General features: G+C 33.8%; 2 protein-coding genes across 2 annotated transcripts; one reads left to right on the top strand and one right to left on the bottom strand.

The window, feature by feature from the left end:
• Positions 1 to 216: 216 nt before the first annotated feature.
• On the bottom strand, positions 217 to 3455 carry LOC122536605 (F-box only protein 9). Its single transcript, XM_043669086.1, has 7 exons — positions 3298 to 3455; positions 2850 to 3065; positions 2486 to 2782; positions 2234 to 2397; positions 1982 to 2173; positions 1634 to 1868; positions 217 to 1548 (listed from the first exon to the last, which is right to left on the bottom strand). The coding sequence occupies exons 1-7, from the start codon at positions 3298 to 3300 to the stop codon at positions 1327 to 1329; spliced, it is 1329 nt and encodes a 442-aa protein (XP_043525021.1). The 5' UTR covers positions 3301 to 3455; the 3' UTR covers positions 217 to 1326.
• Positions 3456 to 4272: 817 nt separating this feature from the next.
• LOC122536604 (putative mediator of RNA polymerase II transcription subunit 12) lies at positions 4273 to 22001 on the top strand. Its single transcript, XM_043669085.1, has 2 exons — positions 4273 to 4515; positions 17810 to 22001. Exons 1-2 carry the CDS (start codon positions 4507 to 4509, stop codon positions 19619 to 19621), a joined length of 1821 nt encoding a protein of 606 aa, XP_043525020.1. The 5' UTR covers positions 4273 to 4506; the 3' UTR covers positions 19622 to 22001.
• Positions 22002 to 23472: the final 1471 nt, after the last annotated feature.

Raw genomic sequence — 23472 nt, 5'->3', positions numbered from 1 at the left:
ACCAAAATCTAATGCATAATAAAGAAAAGAAATTTAATAAAAAGAAAGTACGTGAAACAGTTGAAGTACAAGCGCGAGTACAAAAATTAATTTCTCATATCTCCGAGAATAATATAAATAAACAATGTCTAGAAATTTATCAATTTAATCATTCAATTCGAATATCTGGAATAATTTTATCCTTTCTTTCAAATAAAATGATTCAACTATAATAAGCACATCAAAAATACGTTTATTATTGTAATTATAAGAGTTCAAGATCTGTAATAATTTACAAGACGTGTTCCCGAGCATTCGTTCCTTTGATTCGACATATCATGTCGTAATGTTAATACCATTCGTCTAAGCGAATAAAACTGTTCCAAAATATCAATCGGAATTCTTTTAGTTTCACAGAGATTTTAACTATTCAGACATAAATTCATCATTCATATAAAGATGTCGGGAATAAAGGATATACAATCGGTTCATTTACATTCGAAATTACACACACAGGTGTAAATTAACCTACTACATCCGCAGTCAGTAGGTCTTACGATTAAAAAATAAACAGTATAAATTTAATTGATATATATTAATCGTATTTCAGTTTCTTCCATATATGTACTTCCATATATTGAATATATATGTTTATGACACGAAGTTCTATGTAAAATTCACAAGGAGCAGAGCCGCAAGAATTTTGAGAAATTTAAATTTTATCTAAGAAAAAAATTATCGGTAGGTAATGCGTGCTAGATAAATATATTTTTAATCTATTATATCGCGCATAAATATGTCCTTGCGGATCTGATCGTCGATATCAATTGTATGCTTCAATAGCTAACAGTCTGATTGAAATTATTGATATATTCTATTGCTTTGGAATTGTTTATCTTTGATCCTATTTCTATTGGAAATTTCATAAATAATAAATAAATAAAAATATGGAAACAATATTCTAAAATAAAAGCACCTATATGGAAATCATACAAAGCACCATACAAGTGCATAACAAACAATATATTAAATCTATGAATCGTTCAATATGTTACTCATGTGACAATTAGTGTAGTTGGTAGAATTTAAGAGAAAACTGTAACTTAGAATTGTACAGTAGGTTAATAAAAATTACTTAAGAAATATTTTGATAATAAATTAAGAATAAAGTATCTTTTTCATTACGACTCGTTTATAGTACATTTTTATAAGCAGAAGAATGTAACATTAACGTACGTGTTCGCGATGTACACGATTTAACAATCATTCAAAGAATATAGTCTTCTCTTAAATTTCAGTTCTATTATGTATTCTGCACTGCACGAGAATAATTTTGTTCAGTTATAATTATTGTAGAGGAGCTTCACTTTCTTGAGTATAACTTTTAACTCTGCTAAATTTAAGCGATGGATATCGCCCTCCAATAGCCGATACTCTCCATTCTCTTACAGATGGTTCCTTTAAGCACATTTTTGCTTCATGTCCATTTCTGTATTTTGTGAATATAGTATAACTCAGCCATTTCAATTGCGAATTTAACCGTCTGTGATGATCCTGAATTTCAAATTCCTAAAAACAACAAATGCAGTTTAATTATTTATCCTATTATGATTTATAAATTAATTATTTTAATATAATTTAAAATGATATTTACAATATGAAATGTTTGTTCTCCGCTGTCATGCATAGTCTCCTTTTTCTTCTTTCTATACGTATTAACTCCTTTTATTTCTTGTTTCTTGAGTATCAGAATAACGCAATTATCGTGCAATCTATAGTGGCCAATAAGAACCGATGGATTCCGTGGTGTGCGATATTTTAAAGAATTTACACAACTTTGGGCTTCATCAGTCGAAGTTAGCATCAAAACTTTTCCTTCGGGAAAAAATCTGTTTATCAAAAAAATATAGAATTAGTCATTAATTTCTTTAGAGTAGAATAAAAATCAATTTTTTTATAATAAATTTGTTTATTGGTTTAATTAAATTGTATTATCACATACCTCAGGTACCTGAAGTATTCTACCAGATGCCAAGGTCTATAAAATCGATCTTGGAAACTATTCTCACCATCACGAATGTAACTGGTTTTACTAATATAACATCCATTATATCTTAGTCTAGGCCGTTGTATGTACATATCTCTCCACGATTGATATTTTGGAATATAGGTACCACAATTTACTCCCCATACTCTATACAATGTGATCATTCAATTAATACCAAGATCCAGTAAGGGATTTCTTTTGACCTACCTAATACAGGCAAGTCTCCATATTTCTGTATCTCTTGCAGCTATGTAAAATCCACGGCATACTCTGGAGAACATTTCAAGAGACCTGAAGTCAAGCTCTGAAGATACAACCCATCTTAGGATATAAAGTACTATTTCCATAGGTAAAGCAGAAATATGTGTTGTCTGAAATAAGGAATGCCCTGAAATATTTACCATGATGTTCCACAACAACAATATAGATTATTCTACAATTCTAGGTACAAGTACTTACAGTTTGCTCAAACTTGGGGAAACAAACGCATTTATTTTGATTTACAATTTTGCATAATTTAACAAACAAATCACTTTCTTCTTCATCTTCATCATTACGTTTAACATTGTCATCAATATTGTTTATGTCGTTATTAAATCCCTCGTGACTATCATCACTTGACTTTAGTTTAGTTGATTCATATAAACGAAATTCAATATCAGGAACTAATAGCACAGCACGTTTGTAAAATTGAATTGCCTCATAGAACTTTCTTCTTTCTTCATATTCAATTCCTTTTAAGAACAAACTTTTTGCCTGAAAAATTTATATATGTGTATATATATATATATACGTATATATGAGGTCTTATAAATTATTATACCTTGCTTTCAATGGAGTCTTCATCATTAGAAACATCAACTTTAACTGCTTTCGCAGATTGCATCTTGGATTGATCCCTCTTAGGTGATATTTCTAATTCACGTTGCCATTGTTCTCTGAAGGATGTCAGAGCGTCCTCGATGTTCGTTTCCGAGAAAGAAGACCCTTCTTGATCGTCTCCACCGTCATCTGACTCGCTAGAATCACTGGTATGGCTCTATTGATATTACAATTAAATACTTATAAATTGTCTAATCATCTGTTGCAATCGTATGTCAATGACAAAAATAAGAAAAAAATTAGCTGTGTCAATTACTTGGCTGCCTTATTATGAACGATTTTCGAAATGACGTTTTATTTTTCTGCTCCATTTGAGGTTATATTGACGTAAGTAACTTCTTATACGGTAACAATGAAAGGACAGTCATTACTTTTGATATATTACGTACCATGTCTCCGTCTGTTTTGATTTCCACGATGTTATTTCTTCAACGCTTGAACTCTCGGTCAGAAAAGCGTACAACACAGCGAAAGCACAACCTCGCCAACAAGACCGCCGCCATGGTTCTCGCCTTTCTGCTGTCCAACTCAAAGGTCATACCGATAGCTATAGGTATTACACATTTTCAGCTGATGCAATCCAGTTTGAATTCGCACTATTTCGAAAAAACGACGACTTTTTCAAAGATTCTGGAGACATATGTTACGAAGAATTGTAACGTCGAGATTACATAATCCAGTTTTTCGTGGCAAGTATTTTACATCAGCATTAACGTAAAGAATTTTTTTAAAATAATTATGAATATTGAAATGCGCATGTGAACAGTTTAAAACTTAACAGTTTAAGTACTTGTTAATTTAAGGTTAGGCACTTAAGAAATTATATTTATGCTTTAAATTGTGGATATATTATTGTATAAAAAATATTTCAGTGTACTTTTGAAGATATATTTGTATATATATATATATATATATATACACACGTACATCTACATTCGTATATATGTATTTATATAATATATATTTAATAATATATTGGTAAATTCAAGAATATTTGAACATTATATTCACAAGAATATTGTTGATTTTAATATTTTATGAATTAATTTCAATTGTACGAATCATTGAATCGGAAAAACATTCAAAATACTTCGAATAAATTAAAGAATTTGAAAATTCACCAAAAATAAGTGTTACACGCAAATGTTATTACAACGTTACAATAGAAATATTAAATATTGTTTATCAAATATATCACATACAAATTACAGTATTATATTTACAGTAATATCTTATAAATGAAATATACTCACTGACCATTAATTAATTGAAGTATCTATTTCGAATGAATTCGAAGATTCGAAAATTCACGCAATTCGTAAATTTTCACTTTCTTCAGTGCAGATACCGGAAGTCGGAACTGAACAGTAGTCGAAATGAACAGTAAGAACGTAACGTTATCGACGACCGCGAGATGCGTCGATATTTGGAAAATGGCGGAGGAAGTGATTCGGAATTCAACTCGTTTCATACCGGATCGTTCTATACACGTGTATCAACATCGTGGACCCCTCCTCTTCCACGAAACTATCACTACCTGAAGATCATCTTCCCGAGTAAAAGCCGCGTGCTAACCGAGTATTGGCACAGACAGCATCATGAGCTTGGTGAGTACAAAACCACTCATTCACTGTATACCTTTCTTTCAATAAGTTTTCTCTGCTTTTTAATTCGTCGTTTTGTTTAATTTGTCGTTTCTAATTCCCTTTATCTCAGTTTTGTGTTTAATCTTTCTTTTTTTCTAATTTTTCTTTTCGACGACGATGGACAGGTCTCGTGTCGTGCAAAATCAAGTGAAATCAAAATTGCATTTGTATTTTCATTCAGTGAAAAGTGTTGATCTCGAAAGGGCAAGTGGACAAAAGACGTCTGAGAAATTTTACTCGATTGTGTGCAGAGAAGAAAGTTCCTACGTAGTTTTCCTTTATTTAATGAATTATTATAATTGTCAAAGATGTTCGATACTTGTCTCACGAAACGTACGTGTTGCGTTCGCGGAATTTCGATCGAAGATCAATCCGATTGATCATCGTGTCAATACAAATGTTGAGGGAAAAGTTTCATTGTTGCGGGACTTTTTTTTAAATAATTAAAAATGAATTCTTCGATGATTTCAAACAAATTGAATAATTTTTATAAGGAGACTAACGAGAGTCAAGAACAAGCTTGATATTTGTTTTACAAAACACGTATTGCATTCGAGGATTAATCTGTCCTGCTTTTTCAAAAGTTTTATCATCGAGAAATTTTTTAATAATTAAAAATGAATTTTTATGTAAATTAAGTAATTCTTATAAGGAGAGTAACGTGTGAAGAAGGAAAAAGTTGGACTTGTTTTAAATTACCCAGGATTCATAAGAGTAAGTTTCATTTTCTTTTCACTGTAATTATAGTTAAAAAAAACAATTTCTGTGTTACGATGCGTGCCGTATAAATACAGCCGATGCAATGGCAATCGAAAGTTACCTACACCGTGCGACTCAATGCTTGGAAAAATTCAGATTTCTAGCTAGAAGAAGTTCCTGATGAGCATTCTGTGTACAGGCTACTTTCTTCTCTCCTCTGTTTATACGGTCTGCGATTCAAATATTTCCAGTACACACGCTTGACATTTCCTTTCGTACCGGTGTTTAATTCAACATCACTCTCGTATACGATATTAATACTCTTTTCTTCCGTTACTTTCGTTGGAAAAACCTTTTATGGAATCTATTTATTTCTAATTATAGAGATTGATGCACAAAAAGAAGTCCTGCACTTTTATTTCTCATAGTTGTTTTATTTATTTCAATTTTTACCTTAATGTCTGGCATTTTCCAACATTAAATTACTAAATTTTATAATCACTTCTATTATTTTAGGAAATATAGGAATAATAATAATTATTATTTTCTACATACTTAATACTTTAACAATTTAATTACAAAGTAATTGTTTTGTTTATTATAATTTTGTAATAAAGTAAAAGTAAAATCAAAGCATATTCTTGGAATAGAATCAAAAAGAATTTTATTGTTAATACCAGAGCTGCTAAATCATATTCATCTGTAGAGTATAAATTTAGATTTTCCAAAAATCCACGTTTCATTAATCCACGTATTTTGTAATTACATTTTAAATATTCTATATTTTGAGTTCGCATTTATTAAATTATACTTTTTCGAGAAGAAGAAGAAGAAGAAGAGAATAAGCGTCTGTATTTTATTTGTCATACTTTCTACTCAATTTGCATTTCTCCTCGTCATTCGTACTCGTAAAACCATTCGGTGTGTGAAATTAATTTACAAATTACTAGATAAAGGCTGTTAATTTCTATTCTATATTTGCATACATATCTGTTCGAACTGTCTTTCAATTTCTCGTTAACTTTTAGTTTCACTGTTGAACCAGGCACACGTTTCTATCGCGAAGAACTTTCTTTCGATCATCACGCCGCTTTCCTCCAACTTTTTCCTTCTTGACACGTTATTCTCCTTGCGATCATTTAAAAATTCATCGACAATGAAACTTTTCCTCCCAAAATCCTCTCGTTTTCTCAAAATTTAATCATTTATGGAGGAGAAAGAATGATTAAGCAGAGCAGATTATTCTTCGACTGAAATTTTATGAATGTACATGCGTGTTTCGTCAATTTGAACAACCTATTTATTATGTGGTACGAAAGCGATTAATAGAAATTAGAAATTGATTTCACGCAACTGTTGCTAACTGATGTATAACACGCGAGTGAACCGCGAATTCGAGACGAATATCGTTTCGTGAAAAATGTTGGCGAATGATCACAACTTTCGTGGAGTTAATGGTACGAGACTCGAGATATAGATACCATTCGTTTATACCCAGGTATAGTTTATACCCACGTGGAAACTTAATATCACGGTCATGGTCAGGACTTTTCTTCTATCATTTATTAGTTTCATTTCTGTTGTTTCAGGAAATAGTAAATAAATTTCATTTCTCTTGAAGACAAAATTTATGAGAAAAGGATCTAACAATAAAGTAGAATTTGTCAGAATCTATGCAGGAATCTTAAAGACAGAATCAGTATAATAAAGGAAAAGATTTTTTTTTTCTTTTTTCATTTGTTTCATAGTTCGTTAGGGATAGATTGTAGAAAAAAAATATCAGTATCCTAGCAACATGTGTTTCAAGAAAAGTAAGATTATCTAGGAGAACTTGTAGAGCAAGTAGTTTACATAATTGGAATTCATGCAATAGGAGTCTACTAGTGACTTTTCATTTAAATAATAAGAACTCATGTTTAAATAAATGAATTTAACAGGCAAGAATAAGTTACTCCATTAAGTAACACTTTTTTTACATTTTCTGAAAGTCTAGAACAGTAGAGAAAGCGTGGACATGAACAATTTTTTTATGGACAATGCAATAACATACTTGTCCATGGAGAATTAATTTGTTATAATCATTATAGAACTCTCTGTTTAAAGAATGATTCATTAAAATTAGACGGATTAAAGGGATTGTACATAGACTTGATAAACTTTCATCATAAATGAGAATATTAACATCAATTTTCATCTAAAATAATTCTTTTTCAATCTATCCTCATTCTTCATCATCACACTTACCAGTTTTACTTTTTTTGAATTAAAAACTGCCAAAGTACACGATAATATATTTTTATTTTTCAACAACGAGTCGCAAGTCAACTTTTACTCAAATTTCTTGTACGAAAGTCTGCATTCTTTCATAATATTCATTTTCACCTTCCGCGAAACGAACGACGATGGATCGTTAGCTCGTGAAAAAATATAGTCATTCACTGATCCACGCAGTTTCCAACATGTAGCCACAAGGTATCTTCTTTCACGTTTTCTCGCAGTGTAACCACCTTCTAGGAGAAAGTAATTAAATGATTTACAACGGGGATCTCGATTTGGGTGTGGATACTCTACGCGTCTCGTTTGGCGATGGGTTCGTTGAACCTTAAGCAGGTGGCATCTTTTCGATGCTCGGCCAAAAGAAAGTTTTTTCTCTTGACGCGTGACCTAATCCGAAAGGGAGATCAGCCTCCGATCGCCAACCTGGAAACTCATTGAACGATCGTTACGAAACGAATCGAAGATATATACCTTTGATATAGCAAACATTTACTAGTAATGATGTATTGTTCGAATGTTAAATAGTATTGGAAGATTTTTCAAAAGATTTTTATTCGTGGTATATCCAATTATTAGATACTTCTTTTTGCGATGTAGAATATTTGTTGTTATGGATAATAAAAGTTTACGAGTAATGGTATATTATCGATACAAATTTTTATTTGCAATAAAATTATTAGACTACAAATTTTCAATTTTGTATCTCGTAATATAGAATATTTAAAAGAAAACTATCGAAGACATTTTTACGATAATACATTTATGGTGTATTGGTTTTAATAATATTTTTATTAGATTAAAACTCGTGACATAGAATATTGTCAATAAGGAACGTTTATAATGATGTATTATTTTATAGGAAATTTTTTTTTTAAAGATTCTTCTTCCTTAATAATATTCAGCGATAAAATGATTTAACTTCAACCTTTTAAATTATATTCATAAAAATTTACATAGATATCAGTCTGCTTATAATAATATACTAACGTAATAGAGACTAAAATTCATCACAAATGACGATGCAATACACATTAGGAAGAAATACGAAAGAGAAGAGCCAAGGGCTCTAAAAACAATCATATCCGGAATTCTATCCACAAAAGTTCATCCCTCAGGTTGTAGCTGCCTGAACAGACCTGCTCGAAGTTTTGTCTCGCTCGAAATATTATTACATTATTATATTTAATTGAACGATGTTGTTCGATCGCTTTCCGTCAATCTCGTCGGTGGCACGAAATCGATAACGACGACTCCGTTCGGGTTATATGCCTCATTCGATAAATTGTCCCAAACAAGGACGTTCTTTCGTTACAAACCTGCCATCCCACGACTTTCACTCGTCGCCCGCGATACGATGTGTAGCATCGCACATTGCAAGCTAATTGCACTTTGCTTCATTCGGTCGCATCTCTTCGCCGCGCCGATCGGGCCTGTGCATTATTCAACGCCAAGGACTCGGTTGTATAATCGTTCAGCGTGGACATCGACGACATTGTCGAAACGCTGCTTTCACGCGTCCCAGGATTTCCGCGTTTCTGTCGTGTCCGATCTGCTCGATATATGAATCACTCGTTCATCGGCCTTCCCCAAACCTTCTTCACGATACGTACACAATAATGGAATAAGGCGTATCATTCTCTTGTTTGGATTCAGAGAAAAATTAGTAGTTGTAGATAGTCCTGTTTGTTTACAATTTTCTTCCGCGAATATAACTTTGCGCGAAAAGGATTCTCCTTATGAGTTGCGTGGATCTGTTTAAAATTTCATTCGCTCCAGATGGTAGAAGTATTTACAAAAATAAAAAAAAAAAGAAAAGAGAAAAAGTGAGAAAACTTTAAAATACAGTAAAGCACACAAGTTTTTATTTATACATTTCATGAAAAATCATTTAAATCTCTCTAAAAAAAAAGAATATACTCTTTATACAGCTGTAAAATATCTGACAAAATTAATTATAAATTAAGTCGTATTTGACCATATTGGTAAGTCTAATGTTAATCACCCAAATCTCGCAATCTTGTCTGCTTGAGAAGAGTTTCACTTTTCAAACAATCCAACGAAAATGCGGTCGCAATGCGTTGCATCAGATCAAGGGTTGAAATGTTCCGAAAAGAAGAAAAAAAAAAGATAGCTAATATATAAGAAGATTAAATAATAAAAAAAGAAGTAACTTACACTTATCGCGGCAGAAAAAAGATAGTTAATATATAAGATAAAAAGATAGCTAATATATAAGAGCGGAAAAAAAGATAGCTAATATATAGAAATTCCGATACGTGTATAGAATTTCTGAAACATTTCGGAAGAATCAAAAAATAATCTTGAAACTGAAAATGAGTGAGCTCATGTCGGTTCCGATTCAATGTTACATCGACATATCTGTACTTACACATATCGCGCGCTTGTATTTGTTACAACAGTTTGCAGATAACATAACAATTTTCAATTTAATTCCTTTACAATATAACATTATATTTTAATATAATGTTCGATAAAATTCTTTGTTTCGAAAAAGATAGGAATTTAAGCAGAATTTTCGAATGTGATATTATCGTCATACGATGTTATATATGATACAATATGATACAAATAGTATAAAAATTCGTAAAAATCCGCAGTGTAATCGCGACTAACCTCTAACGCGTTTTTTCACTCCGGCAAGAGATATTCAGGGCTTGCACGTGACAAAATCCGAGCCGCACGTCCCGCGATCGAGCTTTCGCGTTGAAACCGCGTGGCAAGTTCATGAGCATGAACCATCTTCGACACACTATCGAGTGAAAGTGCCGCCTCTGGCCGTCGGCTACTCTTCTCTTCCACCTTGTCTCTCTTCGTCCGCCTTGGCAAGTATAGCACGCTGTACAGCCACCATATAGCACGCTGTCTCTCACGCTGTTTCGCATTTAATCGACCGCTGCTATATACGTAACTGTTCATTAACTGATGGAACCTCCGAGATTCCTGAAAGTTCACGATGCCTTGTTTCTCATTACTCGATTTCGAACATGGCAATTATCGCATATTGTAGTCGATTGCGGAAGCTTTTTGGGTCATGTACAGCGTCTCGTTAACGCGGTCGATTAGGTAGTCGCGACTTTTCGTCAGTGATATGTCTCCTTTTTTTCTTTTTAGCTTTTGACGAATTATTTCTTTTTGTTTTGAGAAATGGAAGTGGAGAATATTAATCTCAGGATAAAAATTTGGGGACTGTTTGTTTTAGAAAAATAGAAATTTAAGCGCAGAATTTATTTGATCTTCTGAATGTTATATACTTTGATGACAAAATAATAAAATCTTTTATTTGAAGAACATAAAAATTTGAATGGAGTATTTGTTTTTATCTTTTGAATGTTTGTATGGTCTTTGACAGAATTTTTTAAAAGGATATTGCAACAAGTACTTCTGAATATGATAATAGGTGCTGTACAATCTTTGATAAAATCCTTGAAAAAAGTTTATATAATTTATTATAACAAGTGGTCAATCTTACATTTTTTACTTATTTAATTTTTCAATCTTTTTGTCCTAATCGATTTAAACATTATGAAAAATACAATAGCATTTTTATGTTCGATTTCTATTCGACGTGTTACGGTCGAAAATATTTTCCAATATCATTTTATCAGTTCTTCGCTTGCTAAAATTGAACGCAATTATTAAATTCCTTTTGGATTCCACCACTTTAGTATATTACTCAACTACATATTTCTTTCCACGATTTTTATTAAAAGACAACCTACAAGATGCAAAGTGCCTGCTTGTTAAATAATTTACAAATTATTAAAATTAGAGGATGGACCGAATGAAAACCGAGAACAGGTTTTCGTACCTCGTTAAAATGTTTCGCAATCGACGTGAAAGTTACTGAAAAACCATGGGACGACGATCGAAAGAGATATAAAATATATTTCATGTTTCGGTGAATAAATCGCATACCTTCGTTAAAATTCAATCGTTCGTAAAAATCTTCGATTCGTAATTTATAGATCTGTGGCTCGATGATTTTGTATCGGTTGTCAAATGTGCAAAGTTCGTAAAGAAAGAAAGTACGTCTCACGTCTTAGAAAGCAATTTGAGACGTTTGTGAACACACCTAACCCTCGATTTACGTGATGGATTGGCTCCACGATAATAATGCAAATTATGAGAAATGAGATTAATATTTACCGGAGAAAGAAAAAGGAAAAAATAAAGAAAATGAACGATGGACACCGTGACTTGGTTTTTTTGTTACTGAATAGAAAGTACTTGTACACGTAGATACATATGCTTATATGCATATTACGCATCAATTTGACTTATGGAGAAGTTTTTATGACTATATAATTACTCGTAGAAACGTAGAAACATCATTTTTTAGATAGAGAGATACAACAGGTTGAAACGCTGTCGTGCATCTTTTGTTATTATAATTAATTAGAAATTTCTATCGAACAAGAGATGCATCTTTCACGCAAGAACTATCAACGTTAATCAAATGTAAAAATAAGAATCATTATGTATATATAATTACTTAAATTACTATAATTTATAATTTTATAATTTTTATTTTAATTATACAATTATTTATTATATTATAATTTTACAATTTTTTTATAATTATAATTATGAATTTTTTATAATTTATAATTATATATTTTTTATAATTATGTTATAATTTTATAATTTATATAATTATTTATATAATGGTTAGGGATTAAGATCGACGTTTAAATAAAATTAGAAATTAGCAACGTCGAAAATCATTTTACGACAGGGCACGAGGTGAATAATCAAATACGATATAAATACTTTCTTAGCCTCTTGCAATTAATAATCACAGAATGCGAATTAACTGAACGCGTGTGAAATATACAAGAAGTGAAGATCCAATCGCTCGATATCTCCATCGATTTGTACTACATTGTTGCCCGCTTAAAATTCCGCGACTCTTCTTTCTATAATAATAAATAAAGCGCGCAACTCGAAAAGAAATCCGTGGGACCGCGTCACGCAACACAAAATAGGAGCTATCGCGTGGAATCTATCGAACGATTATTACCGTAATTGGAGCACGACTCGAGCATACTCTCGTTGCTATTGCGTGACAATTAGACCAATCGGTCAGCGTGTCTTTTAATTAGCGTTGATTACTCTCCCGGCAAGCCCCGCACGACTTAGTGACGCAACAGAAGAACATTTCTCTTCCAACTATCTTCGAAACTATCTCGAAGTTATCGCGTCAGATGTCGGATAATCGGCTCTGATATTCCGTGTCAGGAACATCAGATTCCGGAAGCTCGTTATACCGTCGTCCCGCGCTCCATTAGAGGATCTTTTGTAGTTAACCTAAGTCGCCTCTTTCTTCCACGTAGATCCTCCAGGCTCGTATCATCAAGCCTGGAGGAAAGTGCATGAAATTTATCTGAAATCGCGATAATAACTGCAGGACGGATTTCACTGTGGACGGATTTCGCGTGGAACAATCGAAATTTGCTGAAAGCCAAAGACACGCGTGTATGATGTTTCATTGGTGGCGGATAGTAGGATAACTTTGTTTGTGAGAAGTTCGAAGAGATGTGTAACGATTGAATCGCAGCACTTTTTTTTGTTTTAGATTTCTAGAGAATTGAAGACGCGCGTACGCATATTTCATTGCGGTAATAGGCCTTTATGCGTTTGTGGGAGGTTTGAAAGTGTAGAGATGTATGACGATTGACTTTTTTAGATTTCTAGGAAATTAAAGATGTGCGTACGATGTTTTATAGCGATGGATAGTAGATTTCTTGAGAAGAAATTTGGAGATGTAGATGATTAGAGCGCGGATTTTTATGTTTCTTCTTCTTAATTATACGTTTGATACTTTTTATTACGTTTTTATGCATTTATTGTTATCGTCAAAAATATTTATCTTCCTGAGAATAATTAGGTGTAGATCGTATTAGGAAGACCGAGTATTTTTTTGTGTATCATTGTTATTTACTAATAGGCAAGTTATTCGCTCGATGGGGAGAAATTCACATTGTGCCCGTTCTCACGTAGAAAAATGAGGGACTAGAGGACTCATCTTCTGGAAAATCGGCCCGTAGAAAGCCGATTGTCAATGAAGATGTCGGCATATGTATGTACATGCATACGTACACGTTCGTAAAATAATTTAATTCCTCTTTTAGGTGTCTCTCGTTTACGATTATACACTATACTACAAAATTACCTTGTAAAATTTGCACAATTCGTTTCACTATTTTATTCAAATAATGATCGCTATTACAATTATAGTTGTAATCTGTTATAGTTAAACGTACGAGACGTTGTTTTAATGAAGTAATTGGATCATTTTTAATAAAGTAGTGTTACAAAAATCTGTATTTTATCAAAGATTAATTGCATTACATTAATTAATTACATTACATTAGTTACGTTAGAAAATTAATTACATTAATTACATTACTCGAAATTAAATATTCTTTTTAACAAGAATTTAGAATTTTTGATTAAATTTAATTATCAAATCGATAGTTGGTTTAAAAGAAAATTCAAATTCTTATATAATATTTATGACAATTAGATTGCAGCGCGTACGATTTTATATTTTAATAATGAAATACTGATAGAGACATTAATTCCAAAGTTTGTATCCATTTAGGATGTCTTTTATATTTTTACATATTTTGTGCATCTTACAAATTTTTGGAATCTTGAATTTCGTAAAATTTCATGATCATCCGCACAGTCTAGCAATAACATTTCAACAATCTTAACTTTTCACAACCAAAAAGAATGTATGATGTAAATTCAACTTCATCCAACTCAATTGAATTTTATAATATGTTGCAATGACTGGTGCATTGTATTAATTAATTAATGCGTTATAGTTAATTAAAAATCATAATTATTTAGAATTACAAAACTCAAGCTTTTGGAATTGCTTGGATTTAATTTAATTCAACTAAAAATTCCAAAATCCTAAGACTTGATAATTTTAAACAGTTATGATTCTCAACAGTTGAATGACATCGGCTAAGACTTAATTATCTTGTCAATCAAAAATTACATCACACTACATTATATTTACGTTATTCTTTGTTCATCGCGACACCGTGGGAAAGCGTTTCTTTGACTACCGAATCGTTTAACTTATGATGCGCATACGTAAGTATGTAAATACTTACATGCCAAGAATGACATGTGTCAGATGGTCAAACGCAAGATTCTCAAAAGTGAAATCTACGTCAACAGCCTGAACAAGCGGCTTGTTCGTAACACACTTGCGTCTCGTTCTTTCGACGCCCGCTGAAAATATTAATAAGATGTTGGACCAACCGCGGCTGAATAGATTATTCGGCGATTTTAGAAACTTTCTAAAGATGTCCACGCGAGATTAGTCAGAGGGATGCGTGCGCTTCCCTTTGCTTCAAAGCGTCTCAAACGTAATACTACTGGAAAGACAGGAATTTGGTACGTCACGTAACGAGATCTCTCTTCTAATCTTTCTCTTCCGATCTTCGTGATTATCATTTCTCAGATTTTTATTTCTCTGCCTCCCAGGATTATGTTGTCACGATCATTTGCTTGGAACATTCGTAGCAGAGGGATGTTGACGACGTACAAGAATTACAGCTATTTCTTTCAAGTATTGTGGACTTTTTCGGACGTACACTGCTCTCCAACTCGATCTCGATTAAATGCAATTAATTTCTGACTGTCTCGTTAACCAAAAATACCGTGAAAGTGATAATACCCAATCCACCGAAATTAATTTCCCCTTTCGAGGCAACAACAACCGTTATTAAGCGTCGAACGACTGCAAATTGTCGGTAGTTTCATCCCACGACCCGAATATTTGTACACGTCGCTTTGTTACACGCTAACTCGATGCATTTCCATGGAAACCCTTTTCAAATGGCACTTTCTTCATAAATGTCAAGAGTTACACGACGACGGTGCAACGTTCGCGCATACAACGGCGCGGAATCTTTTCCACTGGGCCAGGATCGATGCGAGGAACGCGTGAAAAAGAAATCGAATGAATTTCCTATGCGTTGCAACGTTAGGGACATTGTTCGCAGGGGACAGAAGTGTTTTATGCCCGGTAGGCATTCTTCAGCGGAGCCAGAAATAAAAATTGCTTTTCCTTTTCGGCCGTAACCGATTTAACGACCGGTGTGAAAGTTCGCCGCTGAGGTAACATCCCACTCGAACACCGAAGGGAACTTGCGAGCTAACCAAGGTGTGGTTTCAAACGCGGATGATCTGTTTCTCGAGTGTGTCGAGACAATAAACCTGTGTTCCTTTTATGCCGTGAGAAAGCATATTGGTAATAGGTAATTGTTGTTGTTCTTCTTCTTCTTCTTTCTTTCTTTCTTTTTTTTTTTTTTTTTGTTAGTAAATCGAGTTTAGATGAAGTATCCCAATTCTGGGGAAATGTTGCAGAAAGAATTCCTTCATGCTAGTTTACTTTATGGTAATTCTAATTACAATAAATTATAAAGTTATAATGTTGCAGAAAGAATTCCTTCATGCTAGTTTACTTTATGGTAATTCTAATTACAATAAATTATAAAGTTATAAGATAAATTGTAATATTGATGGAGAAAGACGTTTTACAAAGTAAAAGTAAAATTAAAAAGTAAGATCATAATATATAAATTATAATAATCTTGTAAATATATAATATAGTCTTGTAAAAATTATCAAATTATTTCATATAAATTATATAAAATATAATTATGATCGTGTGATATTACAAATAAATTATAATTGTAAATAACATAATTTTATAAGATTGCAACATAAATTAACACAGGGCAATAATTAAAAGACAAGTTGTGATATATTCATAAAAATCTTCTACTGAGTATTATTCGAGGTTTCATCTTTCAACACAGATTGCCAGTGAAGGAAACGATAATAAATTTCTATCGAGTAACAAGTGGTACGTCGTAAAGATAAACGTGATAATAACAGGAATCAACGATAATCTAACCGAAGATTTCAATTACACTTTACTTTGTTTCATATCTCTCTTTTGATAGAAATTGCCAGTCATGGTTTTCAACCTACTTTCTACCACTAGAAAACACGATAGTTGTTTAAAAATTGAACTCGTTGAATAATTGAGTGATATTTATAACAACTTGAGATCGAATTATGATTAGTATGAAACGATTGTGAATAGGCACGAGCGAACGATCGCACGTTGCAAAAAGAAATTCGCAGCACGAAAGTGGTATTTGTAAATTGTAGTCTTCGAGTAAGATCAGACAATGATCTTGCATCGTTTTACGCTAATCGAAAATGAATTTTCAATGAATTATAGCACATTGTTCGTTCAATTATACATTTCAATTATTAACTCCAGGATTTTTTATATTAACAAGAATATTAATCATTATAAATCGTCATATTAATAATTATTACATGACCATTAATATTATTAAATATAATTATATATTATAAATTTATTACGTATAAAAATATATTATATTGTGTATAATATTATAAGTTTATTATGTATTAATATAGAAGTAATTTAATTTATTTAATCTCTAATAATTTGCTTTCACTGACAAATAGCATTTGTTAATATAATATTCAATTTGCTGTATGCTTATTAATGAAGTATTTTTTTACCATTTATTAACAATGCATTAGCCATGTAGTCTTCGTAATTATAGATTAACTAACAGGTTAAAAGATGATTTGAAAGCCTGTTTTACATTAAACGTGTAATATCTTTACGCGGCGAAGTTTCACACGTTTATATAAATATTCTTTCGTAATTATGTAAAAATCGAAGTTCGACATTTCTAAAAAGAGAAAATTATTGTGAAACGTTCGGCGAAATTTATTCACGCATTCATACCGAATTTATGAAGTAATGCTCTTCGTTTAATTAACCTAGAGGCTAGAATAAATTTGCACTCCCTCGAGCACACACGCATAACTAACTTCTGGATCCTTTCTATTTGAGAAACCTTCTTTTGAGAATTCTTTCTATTTTTACTTAAATTATATTTATTTGTTACTTGTTATTTTAATATCGTAATACAGCTGAATTTTAATATTAGAGCAACCGATCTCTAATACGTACAAATCATTATAATTTCAGTGATGATAATTAGAATAAATAGAATTATATTATAAAAATTCGATTTATTGCATTATTATTATTGAAATTTGTTACTAAAACCCACGTATATAAAAATAATACATCAAAATAATAATTACGCTCATTGGAACTAAATTTCATACACTTTGAAATTTAATCAGTAGACAATATTTCTCTGTAACCTTCCAGGTAACGTTAGTGCTACTGTTGGCGACAGTGTCGATCAGCCTGGCGAGCTCTCAAGCGACAGAGATCTCCGACAAGGGTTTGCAAGTGACTCAAGCACCGATAAAACTGGACAAGAACCTTCGGCGAGCTCTCTTAAAAGCCCTGACCGACTTGGAAGCGGAATCGGCCGAGCAGCATAGAGACGAATTGGAGACGATCGTTCAGAGGGACACGAACGAGTTCGAGGGTATGGCAAAGAAGAACCTGAACGATGATATCGGCGTGCAAAAGACCACGTTCTCGTTTAAGAGTTTCCCAAGCGACGACGACATACCGAGCGAGGATAAACTGCAGAATTCCAATTCCGTCGAGACGGTTCGTTACGTAACGCTGAAAGCACCTGTGATGAACATCGAGAAAGCCACGCAGGAAGACGCCAGGAGCTTTCACGTTCAAAGCGTGGTACTACCGACGAAGAAACCGATGACCTTCGGAGCCAAAACCGAACCACGGCCAGAACAGAGAGAGAAAACGACTCAAGCTACGGTGAACACATTTTCCGTGAATAGAGTGGAAAGTTTAACTTTGAAGCCAACGGTCGAGATCTCTGAGAGTCTCACGGGGAGTGCCACCAACGGGATTGCCGCTGCTAATGCTCTAGTTGCTCCAAAACCGACTGAAGTCACTCCCATAGTTTCACGACCAAGCAACGCGACAGTAACCGATTCCAACGAATCGAAGGACAAAACGGAGGAGGTGAAGATCTTCCAGGCACCTTTGGTCGCAGCATTTACCGTGCAACAGGACGAGCGAGGCGTGCCGAAAAGCGTGGTTCCAATATTTCGATCACCAAACGATGGACAAGCTTTGACCCTGCAGGAACAGTTGGAATTCAAACAGCAACTTCTGGAGAAGCAACTGGCGGAGCTTCATCAGCAACAGATTCAGCAGACGCAGTTTTTAGTGAGGCAGCAGCAGTTGTACGAACAGCAGCTGAGACAGAAGCAACAGCAGCAGCAGTACTATCTTCAGGAACAGGCCAGGATTAAACAGCTGGAAGAACAGGCTAAGCTTAAACAATTGGAGGAACAGGCTAGAATCAAGCAATTCGAGGAGCAGAGACTGAATAGGTTCCAGTCTCAGCGACCTGTGCCGCAGAAGCAATTCTTCTTTGAACCAAGTAACAACTTCTTAACGTTCCAGCCACCCGTCGAGTCGAATGTTCACCTGCAGCCTAGTTTGACTTTAGAAGTACCAAACGTTGGCGCGCCTCCAGCCTTTCAATCAACCTTCCAGTCGGATCAGTTACGTCTGCAATCGTTCAGGCAGCATCAGCAGCCGCAACATCAGCTTCAACAGCAACAACTGCCGCAGTTACAACATCCTCAACAACTGCAACAGTTGCAACAGCAGCAACAGCATCAGCAACAGAGACTGCAACAAAGCGTCGGCTCTTTCTCGAACGATTTTCAACCACCGGTAGCGTCTACCTCGAGGTTCAATAGACAAGAAGCCTTCAATTCTGTTGGAAACTTCGGTTTCAACGCGGACAACAAGGCGAGTAGTGGAAACTTTGGTTTTAACCCGCCGCAGAGAACTCCGGCGCATTTTTTCAACCCTTTCACGCAGTTCAAGCCACAGACGAAGCCTCCGACGCCTGCCAGACAGATTCAACATCTTCTTTACCAATCTGGTATCGCCGGAGATTTGAGCAGCGTTCAAGGTATTGGGAATCCAGAGGATGTGAATATCGTGTCCAAAGTTCTGGCTCTGAATGTGGGTGCTCTGCCGAATAATCAGTTCACAACATCCGCGGGGAAGACGTCCGCGTGAAGAAAGAAACAGAAGGAGGCTGACGTTTGATGAGTCATGTCAAATCGCTGCAGGACGGTACTAGCAAAGTGAAATCGAGCTCTCACTTCTTCACTCTTTCGGTCCTCTTTGACCGCCTTCCTCGTCTCCAATCCAACGTGACGTGTCCCGTAGGAATTCTTGTCCCGGCGAATGGCGATGAGATTACATTAATTTGATACTTGCTCGCCTTTGGAAGGACCGATGGAATGTTGGAGATGGTTTCTGCTGGATTCAGGTTTTTAATTCTTGTTACTACGATTTCTTTGTCAATCTTCTTGAAATTTTGGCATTTCGCTGAAGGTCAAGCATTAATCGCGGCAGAACTTCATTTAAACAAATACGTGTACACGCGTGTGTAATAAGAATATTGATTTTCTTTTGTTTTTCTAACTGATGATCATATTCTCTTATTATCATATTATATGTTTCAGTATTTGTATTTCTTTGTCAAAATTAATACAAATTCTGTGATTAACTAAAATTTCGTCGTAATGGAGTTCTACTATTTTGACAGAGCGGGAACAATAATTCATTAGAGATAAATTAATGAGAACACGTAAACGTCGTAAAGACTATTTGATGTCTTGCCTAAGTTTCGTTGTACATTACGAAAAAAATTAATCAAACCTCTTGCCTCTTAATACTCGCAATACTTGAATTAAGAATAAATCATAACGATGCAGACTATACTCGTACCAAAGTTCGTCAATTGTACCTCTAAATTCAACTCATTTCTCCTAATTTCCTAATTACAATTACTCGCCAATTAAGGGGCTCAATCTTTCCAGTTTCAAAGCAAATGTTATACAAAAATCTACTTGCCCTAATACTTTTGACCAGGCTTGTATACGTATGTTCATCGAAACGATCATAAGGCAAGGCATATGTTCGAGATGACTCCGTCGATTATTCGCAAGACTTGCTTTCCAGTAATGAAATGTATTGGCAATGCGTATATTGTAACGAGCACGAGCGCAATCTCGGGCAATTCCGAGTGAAATCGAACCGAAACAGTTCGCACAACGAGCGTGCAACAGCTCACTAGCTGCAAGACGCGTGGGATCGAAACGATTCCCCGAAGAAAAACGCGACTTTCCACCGACATCGCGACGTCCTCCTCGCAATAAGAAACACCTAGACGAACTTAAATGATATTAACTAGGATCGGGAAGATCTTCAGCTTAGGGATTCACCGTTTTGCATCAGACACGCTCATGAATTTTGTAATCCGTGTTGCAACACGCAGATTCTGTACATAATCGCACAATCCCTTACTTCCTAGCCTCGATTTCGCTTTCCTTCTTTTTCTTTTTCTTTTTTTTTTTGCTCTCCCATTTTCTCTTCTTTTCTTTTTCTCTCGTCCATGTCTGCGTCTTGTCTCTCTCTTTCTCTTCTTTTCCATTATTCTACTATCAAGTTTCGTCACGGTTGTCCGTGAAACGTGCTCAATCGTAAAGAACCGAGCACCGTGAAATTCCCTTGCGGATGAGGTTGCGAAGGAACTGATTCCCTCGTTGATGGGATATTGATTGGCGTGAAGATACCACGAAGGGATTTAGCCGGTGTTCGAGACGGTGTTTCGCCGGTAATAATTATTGTTAATGTAAGACGAGCAAGGAATGAGAGGATGGCGAGTGACTTGCAGAGTATCCTGGAAGTATTTGCTGGTTGATTAAGTTATGATATCATGGTACTACAATTAACAATGTTATATATATACTTCAGTTTTATATACAATAATTTATAATATTTTAATGCTTCAGTAATTTATAACATAATAATTACCTCAGTGTTCTTTTTTTCTTTTTTCTTGAAATTCGAATCCAAGCAAACACATAACGATGAAGATGTCGTATCGAAAGAGGGAATTTTTGACTGAATAAATTGATTAATTTCAATATTCCAAAATTCTTGGTACTTTGCAGTGTTAATTGTTCAACCGAAAGACCAACACAGAATAATGTCCAATGAAATGTCACGTTAGTCCTTGAACGTGTCAGATTGGTGAAAAGTAAATGAGCTAATTAAATATAATTATAAATTCGTCGTATCTTTTCGTTATAAAGGATTATAAAGAGATTTTGGTGAATATTATTTTTAATTCTCTGCAAGAGGTTTTTTAAATTGAATTTAAAACATAAATAAACATACAAATATAAGATCAAAGTTCCTTAATTTATTGCTAGAGAAGTAATGTTACATTGTAATCTCCTAATCGAGTGTACTAGCACCACGAAAATTTCAAGGACCTTGGCATAATCTCCTAATCGCGAAAACCTAATTTCCATAGATATGAATATTAATTAGCCATTTGTTTTCCACCAACTGAGCACCTGATTCTCCACCAAAAAAAGAACAATAGCAAATACAGAGAAAAAAAAAAAATTCGCAACCACACTCTGCGCAACAGCCAAAGCCAAAATCCTTGTGCAATCGAAGTTTTTTGGAACATCGCGTTGAAAGCAGTAGTCAAGATAAGATATTTCTGCAACGACGAACAATAATAGTACATACGATAACATACAGCATAACTATACTGTCCAAGTCGAGGTGATTAGTTATTTATCTGCACATGTAGCTGTACGTGGTCTGTTTCAATAGGAAATGAGATTATTTGCTTTATACGTCAGATTTATAATTCTGGACGGAAATTAATGTGGTTTTGAAGTATTTTGATCACGTGTACCATTATCTAGTATCGAGTAACTTCGTTCATATATATTTGCATTATTATTCGAGTAATTTTAATTTAAAAAATTTTCTTTTGCAACTCATTACTTTTGTAACAGACTCTATGTACCATGTGTCCGTATATACACCGAAAAATGAACACGCTGCAGAATGATCTAGCACGTCTCCATCACCGACGTGGAATTTAACTCTCCTGAGATCAAGGGTCTCGCAAAATCGTGCATCCGACCGCGCTTCGGGATTGAAAATACCTCGCCGACTGTAAATAAACTTTCGCCACGAGAGACGCCTCACAATGCCACCAGGAAAGAGTCCCAGCACGAATGTGTTTACGTGCATGTCCTCAATTTCACAAACGTTTGGCATAGATTCGTGATTTTCTCTCCGGCGTGCGGATCGATGGATCTACCGTGTCTTGGAAGGAAGTCGATTATATAAATCAGTTATTCAGGAAGCGATGAATTAATTCGATTTATTTATTAAATTGACGCTAGAAGTGCCAAATCAGCGAAAACGAGTGATTGAATTGTTTGGCAGATCTTTTGTTCTTGCAATTATTATGAAATTTCAGCAATTATTAAAATTGCACGAGTGCTTTTAACAATTATGGGTAATAATAATACAATTGGATTATTTTATTTCTTTCTGCTGTTATATTTGGCTTAATTCTAAGTCTTTGGCTACAGGACTGAATAAAAATGTAACACATTTAAAGATAGAGATGTTTTGTATATTTGAAAGAGGAAGATATTGTAAATTTTATTGAGTATTTTGAGAATGTTAAATTTAGGCATATAACATAAAATATAATATATAATTTGAAGAAATATTTGGACAAAGTTATAAGACGATAATTGGAATTTCTTTCATTTATCACATTGATATTTGGTAAGATCTCTTTCCAGTTGTAATCTATTATACTATATTTAAGTACATAATAAAAGATTGTTAAATCTAGTGTTAATTACAGTTTGTAGCATAGAATTATCACCTTCAGGTATATATAATATATATAATTTCACATTGGTAATACCACTTGACTCTTCATAGTCTCAACATACACCTGAAAACATTAATTTTAATAATTATTAATTATTAAATTAATAATTTAATTTTCACGGATTAGGCCGTGAAAATTT

This window comes from Frieseomelitta varia, unplaced genomic scaffold (assembly GCF_011392965.1).
Source record: "Frieseomelitta varia isolate USP_RPSP 00005682 unplaced genomic scaffold, Fvar_1.2 scaffold_853, whole genome shotgun sequence".
Lineage (NCBI taxonomy): Eukaryota > Metazoa > Arthropoda > Insecta > Hymenoptera > Apidae > Frieseomelitta > Frieseomelitta varia.
This window is presented reverse-complemented; position numbering and strand designations above follow the sequence as displayed.

Bases quoted from the DNA above. Each gene is read 5' to 3' on its own strand.
- LOC122536605 (XM_043669086.1), bottom strand. The intron at 2,783-2,849 runs GTATAATAATTT...TAAATTTTTCAG, and splicing joins AAGACTCCATTGAAAGCAAG to GCAAAAAGTTTGTTCTTAAA. The intron at 1,869-1,981 runs GTATGTGATAAT...TTTGATAAACAG, and splicing joins GAATACTTCAGGTACCTGAG to ATTTTTTCCCGAAGGAAAAG.